Source organism: Oryzias latipes, chromosome 20 (genome assembly GCF_002234675.1).
Source record: "Oryzias latipes chromosome 20, ASM223467v1".
NCBI lineage: Eukaryota > Metazoa > Chordata > Actinopteri > Beloniformes > Adrianichthyidae > Oryzias > Oryzias latipes.
The window spans coordinates 20,167,665-20,187,770 of NC_019878.2; the positions used below are offsets into that span (position 1 = coordinate 20,167,665).

At 39.8% G+C, this 20,106-nt stretch overlaps 2 protein-coding genes across 2 annotated transcripts in view; both read right to left on the reverse strand.

Moving 5' to 3' along the window:
- Window positions 1-2,155, reverse strand: part of slc39a12 (solute carrier family 39 member 12) — a 14,518-nt gene extending 12,363 nt beyond the window's left edge. Inside the window, exons 1-3 of the mRNA XM_023950434.1 lie at window positions 1,622-2,155; window positions 304-597; window positions 15-222 (exon numbers count right to left, since the gene is read on the reverse strand). Coding sequence (XP_023806202.1) covers window positions 15-222; window positions 304-597; window positions 1,622-1,843 — 724 coding nt within the window. The 5' untranslated portion in view covers window positions 1,844-2,155. The remainder of the gene's footprint in view (window positions 1-14; window positions 223-303; window positions 598-1,621) is intronic.
- Window positions 2,156-5,783: 3,628 nt separating this feature from the next.
- mrc1 (mannose receptor C-type 1) lies at window positions 5,784-19,998 on the reverse strand. Its single transcript, XM_004081303.4, has 30 exons — window positions 19,766-19,998; window positions 19,291-19,692; window positions 18,733-18,906; window positions 18,199-18,354; window positions 18,005-18,118; window positions 17,782-17,922; window positions 17,513-17,692; window positions 16,913-17,070; window positions 16,728-16,844; window positions 16,531-16,646; window positions 16,286-16,434; window positions 14,861-15,060; window positions 14,651-14,766; window positions 14,481-14,556; window positions 14,249-14,393; window positions 14,129-14,167; window positions 12,317-12,480; window positions 12,175-12,239; window positions 11,990-12,090; window positions 11,751-11,890; window positions 11,529-11,634; window positions 9,840-10,009; window positions 8,845-8,950; window positions 7,949-8,175; window positions 7,679-7,844; window positions 7,427-7,579; window positions 7,224-7,340; window positions 6,477-6,635; window positions 6,368-6,400; window positions 5,784-6,269 (listed from the first exon to the last, which is right to left on the reverse strand). Exons 1-30 carry the CDS (start codon window positions 19,833-19,835, stop codon window positions 6,037-6,039), a joined length of 4,293 nt encoding a protein of 1,430 aa, XP_004081351.2. The 5' UTR covers window positions 19,836-19,998; the 3' UTR covers window positions 5,784-6,036.
- Between the last annotated feature and the right edge of the window lie 108 nt (window positions 19,999-20,106).

Here is a 20,106-nt window from a genome sequence, read left to right on the forward strand (position 1 = left end):
ACTCTCTGGCTTACCCATTATCTCCAGGTAGTGCGTACGATTGACATATTTAAAAACGTAGTCTGTAAAGACATCGGGGTGTGAGAGATTGCTCAGTTTCAAAGTGTGACCCTGCAGGATGTGGCTGATGATAGCTGCCGCTAGTTTGGGCACAGACGTCATCCCAACACCTGGATTTCCCGCTGCATCTACATCTTCTAGAAGACGAGCTGCATCAATGCACTGTAGGTTCAAGTAGGTCATGTCAAATCCACATTTTCATCTGACTGGACATGAGAAGTCTATGGAAAATCCCTCCCTTACTTGAGAGCCTTGGTTGGAGGGCCGGTAGTGTTGGTTGATGAGCTGCAGCATACTTTCTATCTCCTCATTTGACAGAAACTGACTGTCCTCAGCTGGATGAATGTTTGCAAGGGACAGAATGTAAGACTGCAAATCCCCAGGGGATGAAGGGGAGGCAGCATTTGGCCTGCAGAGATTTTGCATGTTAATGATGTAATGCAGCAGAACCGTGGAGATCCGTTGGTAGTCTTCCTCGTTGAGATAACCTTTCTCATGATCGTCTATCACAGAGAGGGCTACCTCTGATGTCAGGCACTGTGAAATAAGCAAAATAAAAACAACTTTAAGCTGATGAAATAAAAAAAGTAAAAAAAACATGTCATCTGTTCTTCGGTGGAAAAGAGGTCACTTTAACACTTTTTATTTTTATTTTGGAGAACTTTAGCTTGTGCAAAAAGGACAGTTTTGTTGTCCCCTAAGGAGGGCTAAAGCTATGTTCACACTGCCCTTAGCAATGTGCTTTCAAGCAGCCACTTCCAATGAAAAGTCTATAAACACATGGAAATGCCCTTTCGCCCTTCCATGCTATGCAAGTTTTTTTACAATTGTTTTCGAGCTATGAGTACGGAATGCGCAACCATTTAACGTGTGTTGAATGAAAACTTGGTCGAACTATGACCAATCAGGGAGTCGGATTTGTTTGTGACACATGGATGATGTCTCTAATGATACACGGAAGTGCCAATTAATAATTGGGGTTTGTGCCTGGCCGGAATTATATTGCACGTCTTTTATATGTTGGAAGACAGCTGTAAAAGAAAAAAACCTGGAACAAGATTCCCAAGATTTGCACCGCTTTGACGTTTTGCACCAAACTTCTTCCAACTGTAAGTGACAGACATGCGCTAATAAACAGTAGAAAAAGAAAAGAAAGAAGAAGCCCCTCCCTGCTTGTCCAGTGTGAACACCATGGGCTATACGCGTGTTACAGAACCTGTGTTTAGCGCGATCTTAAAATCGTGTCACATGCCTGGTGTGGGCGTAGCGAAAAAGTTTTGGGAAAATGATTTCAGTCAAATAAACACAAACAAGTTGTGAGAGATTGTGGTGAATAAAAAAATATCACAACTACCATCTGGCAAATATATAACTGAGTTGACAGATCAAAACATACACATCTGATTGTATCACCAGATGTTGGAAAGAACTGTGGAATTCTTAATGCCAGCTGGTCTGTTTGACCAAAGACGTCAAGTGCTTCATCCTCAGTATTGATTTACATTCCAAGGAGATTACTGTTGCTCGACTATGCTATTATAGAATCAGAAGTGGGTTTTACCTTGTTGCACATTTTCTGGGTCATCCTTTCTGCACAATTCACAGCTTGCAGAACCTTTGAGATCAAGCCATTGGTTGTGTTCTGCAGCCGCGATTTGTCACCCGTCAAAAGATCCAGGCCTTTGAGCAATGCTGACAGGTTTTCCTGGTCTTTACTGGTTTGAGCTCCCAGAGGGGAAAAAAGCAGCAGCAACAAACATGATGTAGTGCTCCTGAAATTCATATTTCTGTTGCCTTTAGTTGACTCAGGTGTCCCCAGGACTGAGTGAAGGAAGTGACAGAGACCAAACAAAGAGGAGCTAATCAAACAAAACAGTCAAAGAGAGGTGGGGGACAACAGAGAACACGTTGTTCCTGGTTAGGGAGGCATTCATGACTGAACAGCTAATCCGACAGAGAACAGGAGGGCTCTGCAGGCACCCTTCAGTTGAACCAGTCCTTACAGTGCCAAATGGTCAGTCGGAACCTGGGCCCCTCAGTTCACAACAAAAGGATTAGTGCATGCTAGTGAGAGAGACATGGGCAGGGAGAGGGAATCTGGAAAGGGGAGGATAATTAGTATTTATGGGTAACTACAGATTAGGCAGAAATTTTCAGGAATGTTAGCAACAGTGAATAATATCAAAAGTGTTGTTTTTCATTTTAAAATAACTGTAACACCTTTGGTTTTTGCCATTTCTAGACTAAAGTGTTTCCCTAAGACGTGACTACTATAAGACTCTTTTATATGCAAAATAAAGGACTTTGACTAGAGTCTGACATGCTAACAGCTCATGTGCAACTTAGGAATTTTAGAGAATTTTTTTCTTCTTATGTTTTTATAATAATAAATTAAAAATTTCAATGTAATAAATCTTGACCTTTATGAATAACAAAGGCCCATCTTAAGCTGAATCCAAATTCCTCCAATACCCTTACAGCTTCTCCCTACCCCTCCAATTTTAGGGGCCTGTGGAAGGGTATGGTTGTCCGAAATAGGTTTTTTAAAGGCTAACCTTCGCGGCAGAGGGATACCAAGCCCTCTGCCATAAGGGTGTTTCGTGTCGTGCTGTGCCACGGAGGAGAAGTGCTTTTCTTCACATGGGTGTGCTCTGATGCATAGACGTTTACATACAAATGTTAGTAATTCTTTTTTTTTTATCATGACCTTTTTAAAGTTATAAAACCGATATAACGTATTTCTGAGCTTTAGCAGCTCCTCGCTAATGTAGTTGACCGCCGAATATTGTTGCCGTCAACAAGTGGGAGTAATGTCCGCATTTGAACACACAATTTATCAACAACTCTCCATTTGGATGACTAAATGTAGGGATAGGGAGAGCCCGTAGGGGTAGGGGAAGAATTCGGATTCGGCCATAGCCATGATACTTTCACTCTGGTTTGCCTTGTCTCCATAAACGTAAGTCTTAATTTGAATTAGCTTATTAAAAAAGGTAGTAAAACACTTTCTGGAAGAACCTTCTAAAGTGCATTTGCCACAAAGAGCATAGTGTCACTGGCCACTTTATTAGACAAACCTGGGTGGATGGATGCATCCTGTCCTGTACCAACGGTTCACACTGGCGGTGGTGTAATGGTGTTGGGATATTTTCTTGGCACACTTTGTGCCCCTTCATACCAATTGAGCATAAAGTTACAACACCACGAATATTGTTGCTGACCCTTTATGACCGAAGTGTACCCATATTTTGATGATTACTTCCAGCAAGATAACACACCATGTCATAAAGCTGGAATCATCTCAGACTGGTTTCTTAAACAGGAGAATCCGTCCACTGGACTCAAATGACCTCCTCAGTCACCAGGGGACTCATTTATAAACGTTGCGTACGCACAAAAGAAGGCGTACGCCACTCTCTACGCAATAGTTGAGATTTATAAAAGGCAAACTTGACGGGAAAATGTGCGGTCCTTCACGCAAGCTCCGACCCAGGCGTACGCACAAAAACGGGTGAAATGAGAAACGGCGACACCGTCGGCAGATGGAAGAAACACGTGAAAGTGACAGTGTGTGCCAAATCGTGCCGGCATGTGCTGTGCTACACAATGTGGCACAGCTTAAAAACGTGCCTCTACCCCCTGGCACCGATTGCTGTGTTGGCCCTACCCTGAACCTCATCCCCACGCATTTGAGCCAAATGCTGCTGCTGTGCGCCAGCACTTGGAAGTGATGCGTCACTTGTAAAGAACAAGAGGTGTGGAAAATATTATTTATTCAAGAATTCCCTCATCGTGCAGTTTATTTCAGTCAGTCTTGATTTCGCCCAACTCCTTGGTCACCTCTCTGAACTAATGACTTCCCTCTGCATTTCAAGGACTGCATCGGTGAGGACACGTCCACTGCTGGAGGGTTGAGAGCCGCGTGCCGTGGAGACGCTGGGTCCAGACGGCTGCTCAGCTGCAGTATCGTAACCACTGGCCCCGCTGGAAACCCCAGCAGCTAAAATAAAATTGTTCTATATTAATAAACTGAAATTGTGTAGACTGCATACATGTGACTTGACTGTATTCATTTTAATTATTTCTTTTACCCGTGTCAGCCGGTGCATCTGGCGCGTCTGTCCCCCTCCGCCTCGGTCACCTCTCCACTAAAGGGATTCCCCAAATAATAGTCGCCAGTCTCTCATCAAGAGGGGTCAGCTCCGGTGTCCCCTGTCCCCCACCCGTGGCAGACACTCTCTGGCGATGCAGCGCTAGACGTCTTTTCGCCTCGACTTTGATGTCCGACCATTTCTTTCATTTCTTTTTTATTTCGGCCACGGTCCGAGGATGTGAGGCTACAGGCAGCATTTACGGCGTCTGCCTTTTTGGCACTAAAAAACGCCGGGCTTTTACAGAAGAGCACTCGGAGGAACCACGCGTGTCACCCGGTGGATCTGGCGCTCCGGAGCCCCCCCCCCCCCCGATGGAGCGCTAGACGTTTTTTTGCCTCGACTTTGATGTCCGACCATTTCTTTTTTATTTCGGCCACGGTCCGAGGTTGTGAGGCTACAGCATAACGGCGTCTGCCACCGTTTGCCGCTCACGTGCCTTTTTGGCATTAGTAATGCCCACACTGTGCCCTCCAAACAACACTTTTCTCCTCTTTTCCACCTCGCCAACGATAACTTCTACTTCACATTGAGTGAAGTTACGTTTTTTTGATTTCCTCTCTGTGTTTGCCGTGATTTCGCAAGCCATAAATATTCATTTGTGGGCGTTTCACGGACTATTTATGGGCAACTATGGGCGTGTCATGAAGCCGCAAAAAGCTGCGCTGCATTTAGAATTGGTTGTGATTTATTAAGGGAAAGATGCGTAGGATGTGCGTGCGCACGGTTTTATAAATCCGAATATTTCTGTGCGTACGCACGTCCTATGTTTCATCCGTACGCCACTTCTGACGCAAATCCTACGCAAGGTTTTATAAATGAGGCCCCAAATCTTGACCCAATGGAACACCTTTGGGATGTGGTGGAATGGGAGATTGACGTCATGGATGTTCAGCCAACAAATCCGCAGGAACTGCATGATGCTGTCATGTCAAGATGGACCAAACCCTCTGAGGAATGTTTCCAGTACCTTGCTGAATCTATGAAGGCAGTTCTGAAGGCAAAAGGGGGTCCAACCTGGTAGAGGCCACCAGTGAGTGTAATCCTAGCCCTTGTGTTATCCAAAGCACGTTAACGTTGGGAGTGGGGTCATATGGAACCCACAAGACAGAACGCTGAACTTTTTTTTTGCACTGATTTTTGATTGGTGGGCATGCATGAAATCCTGTCCACTTTTGTCCAACTGTTCCTATCATTGTGAAGAAGAATTCACCAAGCATTGGATTGTTCACCAACTAATTGGCAACGTGAGCTGGGCTTAGATCGTCGTGAGACAGGTTAGTTTTACCCTATATTAGGCAGTAAGGTGGCTTTTGTTTGAAGCGTTTTATGAATTCTTGAAAATACATTAAAAAAACAAGTCTTTACTCCTTCCTAGCATAAGTTGTTTATACCTTTGATTGCAGTTAATCATGTTTTTGATATAAACTTGTCTTAATTGATGATTTGAACAGTGAAGTTTTGTGAATTTTGAAATTTACTATATGAAAAGTTGCATTTTTCATTATTTCTAATATTTTCATCACTAAAAATCATGTTAAGTGTTTGTTAATTTCACACAGAAAAAAAGTGTTTAGGTAACGTCATTTTTTATTTGCAATTTTACAGCATTTATTTACACAGAAACAAGAATGTAACAAGTTTATTTTCAACCAATGTGAAAAGAAACAAATCTTAAAAAAAAAAAAAACAACATATTTAAATGTTTTAATTAAAAGAAAAATGTACAAAACTTTGATGGTGGCATTCCAATGATAGAAGACTTGTTTTCAAATTATTCTTTGAGAATTTTTTCTTTGAGATCTTTTGGTTGTCTTGATTCTGTCTATGCTTGCTCATTCTCCTCTATGTTGACGACCAGGCCTTTGGTGTCCCCACCGGTTCGAAACAGATTGGTAAAGTATAACATGTTGTCAAAGGTGGACTCTCCCAGTTCAGGGTTAGCTGTCCGTTTACGCAAAAGAAGAAAAGCGCCAAGTCCAACTATGGCAATAACAATGAGTACAATTGCCACAGCGATCCCAGCAGATTCATGGGAAACCTCTTGAACTACATGAGCTGAGGAGGCAACAAAAACACAAATTAGAATTTAACAACGGGTTTTCTTTTTCAACTTTTCATGCAGAATCTTCTTTGTGTACTGTTTTGTCACTTACCAACAGCTGGTAACTTTTCTGTAGGTTTAATAACTGAAACAAGATAACAACCTATTAGTCCAATTCTTGATGTTTCATAAAAATAAAACATCACTTATATGAAACTTACTTTTTGGTGTTTTGCAGATATATGACTTGTATCGATTGCAGCTGGTTGTACTCCACTGTCCACTGTCAGAATGGATATCCACGCAAGATTCAGACTTTGGCATTCCTGATTTCCAGTTGGTGTAATCCAAAACACTTTTATCAATCCACATCCACTCATCTGAACAAAAATAATTTTTTTTTCATTTTAATAAACGTTTCTATCAGGTTTGGGTTACTATACAGCAATGTAGTACTGCATGTCAGCAAACCTAACAACTTGTTTCTAAAATGTGCAAATGCTGTTTATTGCATTTATGACTTTTTGAGACACCATTATTTTAGTCTGTGTTGAGGCTCTTCATACAAAACACACAGCGATTGAACTTGCCTTAAAAAAATTAACCAGCTGAGCTTTGACCAATCGGGGATTCAGATTCAGATTCACAGAGGTCCCAACCGTTTAAAAAATGATCAAAGGAAGATATTTTTTTATAGCAGTTTGCGCCCAGACAAAATTATATGGTGCAAGTTTTTCATATATCGGAATAAAGCTGTGAAAGAAATAGCCTTGAGGAGATTGCTGAGATATGCACTGCTTTGACATTTCACACCAAGCTTCTTTTATCTGAGTATAAGCGCTAGTATTGGCTCGCGACAGACCTGCCTGTGTGAACACCACATGCTGAAAGCACAGTAAAAAAAAACACGTTCACAGCATTCAAGCTTTTTGATTTGTGAAAGACATCTGTCTTAACTCTGTCATTACCATCATGGGACTTGTATAGACCTATCCAGAACGTTTTGGCACCATCCTCCAGGAGTTCCAGGTTTTTCTGTATAAACATTGCCTCAGCAGGGTCCTGAATACTCACTAGAGAAGCACCTAAAGATCGTGGCAGCATAAAGTCAAGGTTAAGGCACACTAATATTATACAGCATTGATAATTAGTTGAAATGTTCATTGCTTACCCATTTTTATACATTCAACTGAGGCAAAGGCCCAATTATCCACCACTGAACTTCGAAATGAGTAGCAATGGCCTCTGAAGGGTATCCAATTCCTTTGCTTCTTTGACTCTGGACAACTGCCAGGATGCTGTGGTATTTCGGTTGGAGCTATTTCTGAAAATAATACAGAAAATTCTCAATCTCAAAAACTGCTGGCAAACCTGCAGTATGTGTCTGTTTGACTGATTTGACGAGAAGCAGAATCGGTCAGACCTGATGATCTTTTGCAAACAGAATAGTAGGTGTTGGTGCATGGTGCAGTCTTCCATGTTTTGTCCACATCTATATACACACAACCATAGTTGCTTTTAGGCTCATCCTTTCCCCATTTGGTATAAAAAAGTGACCAGTTGTCAACCCACTTGAAGCGACCGCCAGTCTGAAAACACAAACAAATGTTCATTCAATTTAAGCAAATTGTTGGAAAGAAATTGTAAAGCTAAAATCACCCATGAACCCCTTAATCTTTGGTAGATCCTTTACCACATTGTTGTTGAGCCCAATCCACACAGGCTCATTGTGACTGGACATCTGCAAGGTCATGTACGCCTGGGTGACAGGATTTAGAATGCTGGCTAGATCTGCATCATCTGCTTGGCACTGTCTCCTCGCCTCATCCCATCTCATTTTCTGGACAATCAGTTTATAAGAATCATTGCCAAGCTTGTAGAAGTTCTGGGGTGTCGTAGGTGGAGGTACAATCTGGGAATCTGAAAAAAAATAGGACAAGCTTGAAGTATTTGGCAGATACTTCTTAAAATTTATGTTGATCCTAATGTATGTCCCATGGAAAACTGTTTTTCATGACCCTACAATTAAAGCCTTCGTGATGGTCCATGACCTTCATATCTCGTGCAGGGCCAAATAAGTGCCCATTTTTGGCCTGCAGACAGCCCGTATCCATCCGTAAGAGAAGTTATGACTAAAGCTTTAGCTCAGCTCTGCTCAAAAATATATTTGAGATATCTATTTGTTTGTCCCTTGATGAAATGTACATCTTTAAACTGGATTTAAGAATGATAAATACCTTATGATTAAAATGTTTTGCTGCACTTGAATTCTGCTTTTCTTAATGCATGAAAATAAGACTTGGTGGCTTTAAGGCTCAAATAATGATTGTGGTGATTTTTATGACCATTAAAACATTCTAGTTTAACAAATAAACCAACAAGACCTCTCAAACATTTGCATCACAATGTTTCCATGGTTGACTTTACAACTGCTTAAAATTTGTTACACTAATTATACTTAAAAATCAGAAACATTCAATTTTTTGGGAGATATCATTAACTTTAACTACTTACAGAAACATTAAATGTCTGTGCATCACTCTGTCTACATATTTTCTGATCGGTTGACCATTCCAGCAATGTACGCACCAACATTTTTTTTGCAGATGAACCCACGTTTTGCACCACAGTCCTCCACCTTCCAGTTTCCTTTCAGTTTGGCAGGGTTGCCTGTCATTATCACACAGTCAAAAGCCTGCAAGCAGAAACTTGTTAGTTTGTTTTAAATAAACATTTTTTCTTCTTTACACTATTATCATGTTTATTTTATATGTACCTGGTGATAGAAGCATAAATGGTACCCAGACTGTGACTTGAACCTTTTGCATAACTGCATTTATTAGTTAATGTGGTGGTAATAGCTTCTCTTGGTGTTGGAAAACACATTGTGTAACAAAGTAAAAGATAAAAGCAAATTTTAAGCAATCTAGTGCGTTAAAGATACATTTTTGATTAGTATATAGATACCGTGGGGCAATAAAGTATTTAGTCAGCCATCAATTCTGCAAGTTCTCCCACTTTACAAGATAAGAGAGGCCTGTAATTTTGGTCATAGGTATACCTCAACTATGAGAGACAAAATGAGAAAAAATGCAGAAAATCACATCGTCTTATTGTTTATAATTTATTTGCAAATTATGGTGGAAAATAAGTATTTGGTCACCAACAAACAAGCAAGATTTCTGGCTCTCACAGACCTATAACTTCTTTTGTAAGAGGATCCTCTGTCCTCCACTGAGCCATCTAAAGGAAAGAATGAATGGGGCCATGTATCGTTAGATTTTGAGTGAAAATCTCCTTCCATCAGCAAGGCATTGAAGATAAAACATGGCTGAGTTTTATAGCATGACAATGATCCCAAGCACACAGCCCGGGTAAAAAAGGAGTGGGTTTGAAAGAAGCATTTCAAGGTCCTGGAGTGGCTTAACAAGTCTCCAGATCTCAACCCCAAAGGATATCTTGGAAGGAGTTGAAAGTACATGTTGCTCAGAGATAGCCCCAAAACATCACTGCTCTATAATAGACATTTTAGGCCTTTCTCATCTTTTTAAGTGGGAGAAGGGCAAATATGGTGCATTTCTGACCTCGTCCATCATGTAGCGACCATCAGGTGATGATACAGGGTGCCCTTTAGCCCAGTTGGTGTATGAAATGCCTTTGCCATCAGTCCAGACAAAGTGCATCTCCCAGTTGACGTCGTTCATTCCAATCCAAAAATCCTCATTGTAGTGGAACATCTGAATTGTAAGAAACGCTTGACAAAAAAAACAAATAATTCAAAAAGTCTCACCTTTAACGATTGGTAAATAAAACCATATTTGATCTTGAGCGAATCTTAAGACCAGTTAAGAAATGGCAAGAATTTAAATTTTATTGGATTTGGACAAGGTTCTAAGTAGAGCTTCAGAAATGTAAAATAAAAATAGGTGAACAAAAGGCCAAACATTTTAAGTAGGTAATTTTTTTAAAAACTATTTAACTGAAATGGCCTGTTCATCCACTGATCAAACGTTTAGGATCATAGCACAAAAAACCCTGTTATACCCTCATAACCGAAATTAAAGGGTTCAAACAAAACAGTCAGTATTAAGTAGCTCCACCATTCTTGTGGATCACCTCAAATTTTGTTTAGGCATGCTTGATGTGAATGTTTCTAAAAGGCTTTTGGGAAGGTTGTGCCAATGGTTAAGATGTGTTGATCAAGGAGATCCGTCTGGAACCACTGCGCAATTTTGTAAACTTATTTTTCCATCCATTCCCAACTGTTTTCAATAGGATGTAAATCAGAAGAACATGCAGGATAGTCCAAAAAAGTGAGGGTATTCACCTGAAAGAAGCCCTTGGTCAGGCAAATGAACTGCAGTATTGTCTTGTTGAAAAATACAATCATGACCACATAGACAAAGCCCTTGGTCATGAGGGATGCCCTCTGCAATGTCTCCACATAGCCAACTGTGGTTTGACGCCCTTGAACAACCTGAAGATCCATCGTTCCTTTGAACAAAAAAACATCCCAGGGCATGATGGCTCCTCCTCCCAAAAAACTCCCCACATTCTTTGAACGTGCCATATTTGGTGTTCCCTTGCAAAGTCCAACCAGGCACTTTAATGGCGTTGATGGAGACGTGGCCTTTGAAGACAATTTTTGTTTTTGAGGCCCTTCTCATGCAAATGTCATCTGATAGTTACTTGGAAACAGTCAGCACCAGCGATGGTCTTAATCTGGGTCAAGCATTGTCTCTTGTCTTGGCGGACAACCCTTTGGATCCTCCGGCCCAGGGCCGGTAAAATGTTTTTGGGTGTAACACTTGACTTTTTTTGTTTTGTAACCCTGAGGATCTTTAAAAACATTAAAAGTACCATCTTACTGCATCCAACATCAGCAGCGACGTTGTGAGAGGTTTCGCTTAGGCAGCTCAACAATTCTGCCACATTCAAAAATATATATCTGTTTTGCCTTTTCCATCAAGAGATCCTGACAGGATGATTACTTATTATAAAATAGTATTGAAGGCAATTTTTTTTTCAAATTCTGGCTTTTAAAGGTCTTGAACTTTTGATTAGCTGACAGTATATTTAATTTAAGTAGCTATTTTGAATACATCGGCAACTAAAATGATTTGTTCTCTTGCTCCTTTTTCTTCTTTATGTATTTGAAGCTATATTTAGAACCTTGTAATAGTCCAGCTGTGCAACATGCAAAGTCTTATATTTTCTTAAGTGGTTTTCAGATATTGATCAGGAGTGTATAAGACAATGTGCTAACTGTTTACCTTGCTCATTTTCATTGAGAATAGACACCAAGTTTCCTCCCTCATTAGTGCAGAATTCCCTGGCATCCCGCCAGTTCTTATTATTTCCTAGAAAAAACTTGTAGCACTGGCGTTTTCAAGAGAAGATTTTAGTGTCACTTTGAAAATGTGGGTCAAGCTTTATTTAAAAAAGAGAAAAGAAGGGGAAATTCATTCTAGTTATGTATTTGTTCTTATAGTTACCTTTCCTTTGAAGAGAATCCACTGAGGCGCACACCCGCCATTAGGAACTGCGGTTGGAGCCATTGTTGTGTTTATGAAGCTATTGCTTCGTCTGCAAACAGAAGGAAGCTCAAGACCACAGTTTATATCATTCCAGTAGCCTAAAAGAAATAGAAACACAATGAAAAACAAATTTATTTTTGCAGTTATTGACACTTATTGATTTATTTGTATTTATTGATCTTCTGAATTGGGCTCACCCATTTCTCTGTATATTGTAACACAGTTTTCATCATTATTTGCAAAGTTCGGCTCGTTATGATTCCATGCTGTGTAAGTTACAGGTGTGCCGTCTAACCAGCTGCAGAAATATCACAACAAATGTAAATAAACCTAAACAAAAGCCCCAAAGATTTTCAGCTGTTTACTTTGCGTCTTTATTTACCTAAAGGATTTATCCAAATTCACCACCATACCAATGTAGTACTGCATGTCACTGAATCTTGCAATCTGTTCAATCATAAGTACAAGAAAAAATTCAACGTAAAGTCTTAACATGGTGTACAATTGTAAAAAGTATTACTTACTTGTCTCCAGATGAACTTCCTCTCACTATCCCCAGTCATGACTGCAAGGTCTCCAAAGTTTTTCTTACAGTACGCTCTGGCAGCTTCCATTGGTAAGTTTTCATTGTTGACGTAGAATTGAGAGTTGTTGTATATGATCCACCCGTCTTCTGTGGTGTTGTAAACTGCAGAGTCAAAAAGAAATCCTTATTTAGCTCATAAAACCCACTGAGCCAGTTACAATTGTATCATCTGTTTGAAAGCTGGCTAGAAAGAGAAATATAAATATATTTAGCGACAAATTTTCCATGCCATCACTCATAACTCATAACCCTTCGAGAAGGAAGGTCCAAGGGTAAGGATGTCCAGGGTCTGTCTAGTTTAGTTTAGCAATTAGCTATTGTTTATATTTCATGACTGATTCTATGTTTTTGTACAATTATAAGCCCATTGAGACAACTGTGTTGTGATATTGGGCTATATAAATAAAATTGAATTGAACTGAATAACTAGTGTTGTGTAACTATCACAGATGTTCTGAGAAAGTCACCAGCTCTTTAAAAAATGGATTTTTGCATTTTCTGATTGATGGAAACTAAACAGTTGTTTGACCTCCCACCTTACAGCGAAAAGGCCCCGGTTCAAATACCAGCGGGGACCTTTCTGTGTGGAGTTTGCATGAGTGAGTTCTCTTTTCTCTGGGTACTGTGGATTCCTCCCACAGTCCCAAAAATAGTTTATAGGTTATTGATGCCTCTAAATTGCCTCTAGGTGTGAATTTCAATGTGTGTGTTACCCTGCAAGTTGCAAACTGGCAACCTGTTCAGTCCGCTTAATTTAGTCCCTATTGAGTCCTGAGCCTTGCGTTTGATCTGTATTCAAACTGCCGCCAAGTGGATTTCCTGTTCAGAACCAAAGCTTGTAAACAAGACTACAAGACTAATGATCTATTTAAACATAGGCCAGAAATTACGAGGGCGGGGCAAAACAATAAGAAACAGAATAATAGAAGTCCTAAGCTATGCAATCCTTGTCAAGATAGTTCATCTATTCAAAATTCATATTTCCCTGACCAATTTTGAACGTCTGTATCAACATCAGGTTCAACACTTTTTATTTGCTACGGTATGGTGGAGGCAAGCAGCAAGGCAGTTACTGAGGAGACGCTCGCTATGCTGATAAGTGTTTATGACATATAGATTTTCAGGAAAAGGGTGAAAAGCAATGTGTATCACATTAAAAGTTGTTTTGATGACCCCGCATTCATTCGACTAAATTTCAATGAGTTGCTGTGTCTCATCGTCATGGGTGCTTCCTTCCTACTCTGTTTAGATCCCGTGACGTTACTAGTGGAATTTAACTCTTGTTCACTTAAAACAAACCATTTGTGTCCAGTCCGAAAACACCCTAAGATAACTATGTGACTATTTTAAGGATTTCTTTTTTTGGTAGGTTGTTCCACATGTTATTAGAAACTCGAGAGGAAAGTGCTGCTACTCTTGACATTTCTGGAAAACGGTTGCAAAATCTAACCCTAGATGACCTATTCAACTAATGTGATACTGGTTAAAGGACAAAATAAAGGCACCTGATTTTCTAGAAGCATACATGTTTGGTAATACTCAAAGGAAATTTCTACCTTTTCTAAGCAAGTCTGATGCAATTTGTATGTTATTCCTATTTATTTTAATTCACTATTATTGCTTGCAAAAATTGTTGGGACTTTGCAAAGTTTATTCCAATTTTGTGTTGCAACTCAGTAGGATCCCACCTTAGGTCAGAAAAATAAGGTGTTTTAATATATGTCAACATTAAAAATCATTGTAAACATACCTTCTTCAACTACAGTAGGCTCGGGTTTGGGAATCACACCTGAAAATGTAACAAGTACAAATCTAAACTGATGAAAAAAATATTTCGTTTTGGCTTAGCACTCATTTGGTTACACTTTACCTTTCTTGATCTGGCAGATCCAGTCATTATACGATTCACAGTTTCGATCGTTCCAGTACTGCCCATAGTATTGATGAATCTCTGTACAGTGTTCACTGTCCATGTGGTTGTTTGGTTCTCCGTATCCCCAGTTCTCAAACTCAAACTAGGTTATGATTTAGAAAAAAAAATGTGGGTTGGTAATTTGAAATGTACTACAAGCTTTCTGTTCTTGCAATGAGATGCTTCTTACAGGCGAACCATCGCTCCATGCAAATCCCTCATTGGTTCCCTGCAGTCTGAGGCCGATCCAGGCAGAGCTACGAAACCTTAAAGCCAACAGATTTCACAATATTTCAGATGATTACCTAAACTTACACTGTGGTTATTTATACATATGCGTGCAAAAAAAACCAAGCATACTCAATATTGTTCAAGTCCCGCGTACTGTGTATGCTCAACAGGTCTCCTCCAATGGTCTTACAAAAGTCTTGTGCTTCCTGCCAAGTTTTCTTTGAAGCACTTTCTTTTCTGTAAATCTTTTCATGTGAAAAAAACAAAGAGAGGTCTGATCTGTTTTCTCCTCTTTGAAACCACTTTGATTTCATGGATTACTTGACCTTGTTCTCCTACTTTTAAGCAGGTGTTCCTTTCAACGACAGGGGTCCAACCAGGCGCACAGTTCAAGGCTGGGGTGGTGGGAGGAACCGTCGTCATCTGCACATTGTCTGCCACCTTTTTGCAAATGTACTTTTCCTTGTTTGTGCAGCTAATAACATCCCATAGTCCAGCAAATATCCCAGTTGTAATAGCGACACATCCCTGTAGTCTGTCTTTTGTTAAAAATGCAAGAAAAATAATATAAAAAATGTATCAGGATTAGTGAAGTAATGAGCAAATTGAATGCAAGAAATTGTTCTTTTTTATTTTTTTGGTGTTTCAATGCTGCTAATGCATTTGTGATCGTTACATTATCCTCTAAAGCCACGTTCAGACCCTTGCATGAGTTGCTTGTTAAATAATGCAGATTTAGCATATGATATTGACACTGGACTGTTGCTACCCAACACTAGCGCATATCCACCACCTAAAGTTGGAAGGGGTTTGGTGCGAAATGTTGAAGCGGTGCAAATCTCGTGGTTCTTGTCTTGGTGTCATATAATTCTGACCATGCCCAAACCACAACTGATTTCTCCTCCATGATTTATTTCATATATATATATATATATATATATATATATATATATATATATATATATATATATATATATATATATATATATATATATTTATTATATATATTTATATATATATATATATATATATATATATATATATATATATATATATATATATATATATATATATATACATACATACATACATACATACATCTTTCTTTTCCATTTCTGAGTTCAATTCATATAACACGTCTGAAGCTTGACTTACAATTATGTTCTTGAATACCTCAGTCAGGTGACACAAATTCATGCAGTATTCTTTTAACCATTATTATTGTAAAATATTCCTCTAAATATCAAAACCTTTTTTCCCTACAAATTTTTTTGTTTGTTTGTTATCAATTTTAGTTATTTTTAGTTAAATTTTGCATTCATGTCAGGGTTTTTTTTGGGCTTCCTGTTTCCGTGTACTCTGTAAGAACCACCACACATGATTGCTGTTTGTAATCACCACAGCTGCTGGATGTTTGGTCATTATCTCTTAGATTATTTAAAGCAGTGAGTGTGAGTGGGTTTGTGATGGTCAAGCTGCGTTTGTGTTGTTTTGAAATCAAATTTACTTTAGTGGTGTTTATCTTTCAAAAAACAAAACTCAAAAAATTATTGTATTTATTTATTTTTTACTAAATAAAAAAGTCATATGCATTTAAAGCAATCTGAAGTTGTGACAAGTGCACCTAAGATTTTTTTCTTCTTCTGTGACTTAAGTCAAATTAAACTGTTTTGTCTTTACAAAACAGCAGTTTCCTGTAGAGAAATGTAACCATTTAGTTTTAGTGCAGGTTTAATTTCTATATGCTAAGAACCTTAAATTTACCTGGTTGGCCCGCGTTGAAATGAGTGAAGGTGACTTTTCGATTTGTCGTCCACTTGAAGATGGTTTTATCTTCTGTGTTGGAGAAACCTGTCCAAAAATATTTTTCTGGTCTCAAACCCACCAAGCTGACCAGGAAGGCATTTTCATATCTGTGTGAAAATGAGAAATATTTTACATGATTTCTGCCAAATCTCAGTGCTAAAAAAGTTACATCCATCTCCATCTCTAATAAATGATCATTTTACCTATTAGCTATGTCCAACAGATTCCCACCAGAATTGGCACATGCCTGCTTTGCCTCCTCAAATGTTTTTGTTTCGGATCCAATATTGTAGCAGAATGAGCCAAATCGAAAGGAACCCTATCAACAAAAGAGAGGAAAACGTAGTGACATTTGATGTTTATTATGGAAATAATTTTTTGTTCTTCAAAAGAATCTCACAAGCTTGCATCCGGGGTTCACTTCCTCTTGATTGCCTTCAGACATAGTAGTGGAAGCTTTCTTTTTACAGATGTAACCATGCATCTTCTCACATGTGTGATCTGCCCACTTTCCATCCTGCAAAACACAAAAGCAGATTATTAAGCCTAATGCTGATTGTTGCCCTTTTACGTTACTGATTCTACCTTGCCCCGGATGAGAACACAGTCCTCCTGGTGGTTGATGATGTGTGAGGGCTCCCCAGTATCCCACTGGGTGAAGGTGACCTGAGAGTGATCGGACCATTCAAACAGCAGCTGATTCCTCTGATCATTGAAACCGATCCAGAGCATGTCCGTCTGCGCTGAAGTAAAAAGAAAAAAAAAAGATTTTAATAGCCAAATTCGATCTGCATTATTTGAAATGGCTTTATTTATTAATTTTTACATTAGCGTTCAGTACAACTGCTGGTTTAACAAAATCTTCAGAGTCTGAGGATTTTTTTTCTGCTCTTTCTGCATCCAGTTGAGGATAAAAAGATCTAAAACAAGCTTGGTTCTGTCCAAAATTACAAAAACTTCTTTCTTCCACATTGACATTTTTTTAATGAGTGTCACCAGCTTGCAGATCAACTGCTATCCCCTTTTTCCCTAAAAATCTTCTCTTCATAACATGTAAATCTGTGGATTTCCTTTTTATGTACAAGAAATTTAAATTGCATCTAAAGTGGTTTTTAACGCAGCAATTTCTCTAATACTGTCTGTATTTTTAAACATCAGTGTTTGTGTAAATACTTGATTACTTACAATATCCAGTCTGAGAAATGACAAAGCTCTGCTCCTCTATACTGTGTATGCTCGCCAGATCACCTCCGTCTTTGCGGCAGGCGGCCAAAGCATCCCTCCACATTTTTTTACTTCTTTCCAAGAAGTAACAGTTTCCTGCATAGGGAACCCAGTGACTGGGGCAGAAGCTTGGCCCTTTGACTGTGCATGGAAAGAGCAGACACTCTTATCGATCTGATGCGAAGTCATGATGAACCAGTTCTCAATGATTGTGTCAGGTGAGAGTTTACTTGGCGGTGGGGGCAGGTTGGTAGAATTTCCCTTTCGACAAATGTAACCCAGCTTTTTGGTGCAGGCGTTGCTCTCCCATTTGGAGGCTTTTCCTGCATTTATTGTTGCACAGTTGAGCCCCGGTTCAGAGGAGGGATGACCTGCAGGAAAAGGAATTGGACATTTATATATATAAAAAAAAGTTAACTTATTGTCATTTTATTTTTGGTTCAATGCAGGTACCTGGTCCCCAGTTTAAATATCTAAATGGATTTCCGTTGCTCCACTGCCATCCGCTCTCAAAATCCAAGCTGTTTAGCCCAATCCACAGAGATGTTCCCAAATGGCTGGTCAGCCCTTTGTCAACATGGGAATTTTACAACATTTTAGTTTCATTGACGTAGCATTACAATTACTGGGAAAAGTGGTCATTATACCTGAAATGTAAGACTGCTCATGCAGCTCCACTATGCTGAGGAGGTCCGCTCCCTGCTGCTGGCAGCTCTTCCGGGCCTGATGCCAGGTCAGCGCTGCCTGCGCATTCCTCTGATACTGAACTCCTGTGACTGGGTCAGAGTCCCAGCCACTGGATCCTAGATTATGTCAAAAAACAAACTATATGGGTTCAAATGAGCTGAGGAGAGATAATTAAAGCCTAAATTCTAAACTCTTTGAAGGTAGTTGCTTTAAAAACATGACATTCCTTTTGTTTTCCTGTTTTTTTTCCTGCTTAGAACAACATAAGGGGAAAGATGAACTTTATAAAACAAGGACAGTGCTGTGTTGACAACCTAAAAGGAAGTGACACTGCTTATCTGCTGGGGAAAAATGGGGACGTGGGGTCAGAAACCAGACCTGTGAATATCAACCACCTGATGAAATGTTTGCTGCTATGTTTGCACATTCAAAGAGCTCACAGCTGTAGAGGAGTGAGGAACATTGTAGATGGGCCTAAAATGTCTGACACCTACCTTGGGTGGAGCAAAACCCCCACTTTTTTTCTTTATCGTAATCCCTCTCGGTGGCACACCACAGCTGTCCATCTGTGCGGCCGTCCCTCGTGCATTCGGCATACCACTTCTCCTGGAACTTGAATGGGAACTGACAGGGTTCCCCAAATGCATTTCCCGCCAAAGTAAAAATCTCTAAAGGGGCAAAAATCATGGATTTAAAAGTGGAACTGAAGAGACCGTTAGCTGCAACTTAAAATGTTATGGTTTAATAAAACCTAAGAGGGTGTAGATAAAAACCACAACCAATGTGATACCAAAGACTGTTTGTTTTAAACCGGTTTGCTCTAATTTACCAAAAAATGCTTTAAATCAATAACGAATGAGTTCAAATGTGTGAACTTTACAGAAAAATGTCACTAGGGGTTTTATCCAAACATTTTCTAATGTACCAACCTTATGACATAACCAGTCTTACTACAGGATGACCCTTTAATAAATATTTCCAATATCTATGAAGGTGAAGGACTACAGCTGTAGACACTGGAAACTGATGCAATGCAGAATCGGAATTCTTACCTTCAAACCCTTTGGAGCAAAGATCGCCCATTGTACCAAACATCCTCCATCGGCTCCAGACTCCTGATCCTTGGTAGATCATCAAATTCCTCTCTTTGCGGTTGCCCCAGTTGAGATGCAGGTCCTGGTCTTTTAGACCAAAGAGCGTATCGTTCTTGCACTGCCAGTGCTGAAGGTCACTGTTCTCATCGCATTCAAAGAGGACCACCTTGACCCAGTCTTTGATCTCGGTGGCTGCTAAGCATAGTTTGAGGGACAGACTGAGGAGACGAGAGTTGGAGGCCCAGCGAAACTGCTGCTGCTTGGCATGGGGATTACATTGGGCTAATGTTAACGAGGTGGCAGTCTCTACCTTTACACACTTATTGTGGTCCTGGTTGAAGATCAGGAAGGAGCCAGTGTCTGAGAAAGACCAGAGACCAAAGTAACGAATCCTGAAACACATTAGAACAATAAATGTCCCCATCATACCTACCTATGTTTGCAGAGATGCAGAGGACTTGCAGGAGACAAAAAAAAACTATGATGTTTGAGTAAGGCAACATCCTTGGTCTGTAGTTTGGTGTTCCCTACTTGATGCTGCAAGCCAGTTCTTCACTCATAAGAGAGAGAGGGGTCTGCTGCGTCCTGAGGTGTTTGGCAGAAAGCAGCAGTGACACAGAGGCTCAGGGTCTCTCTCCTCTTAATCAAACTGATGGATATCCTGTCACATGGCTGCTCACTGGTGGTCTGTGAGACAATTTCCAACAAGCTCTCGCAGATCTCTCTGAAAGAGGGGAAGTGAAATCTCACAGGCAAGCAGGAAATAAAAGGAAC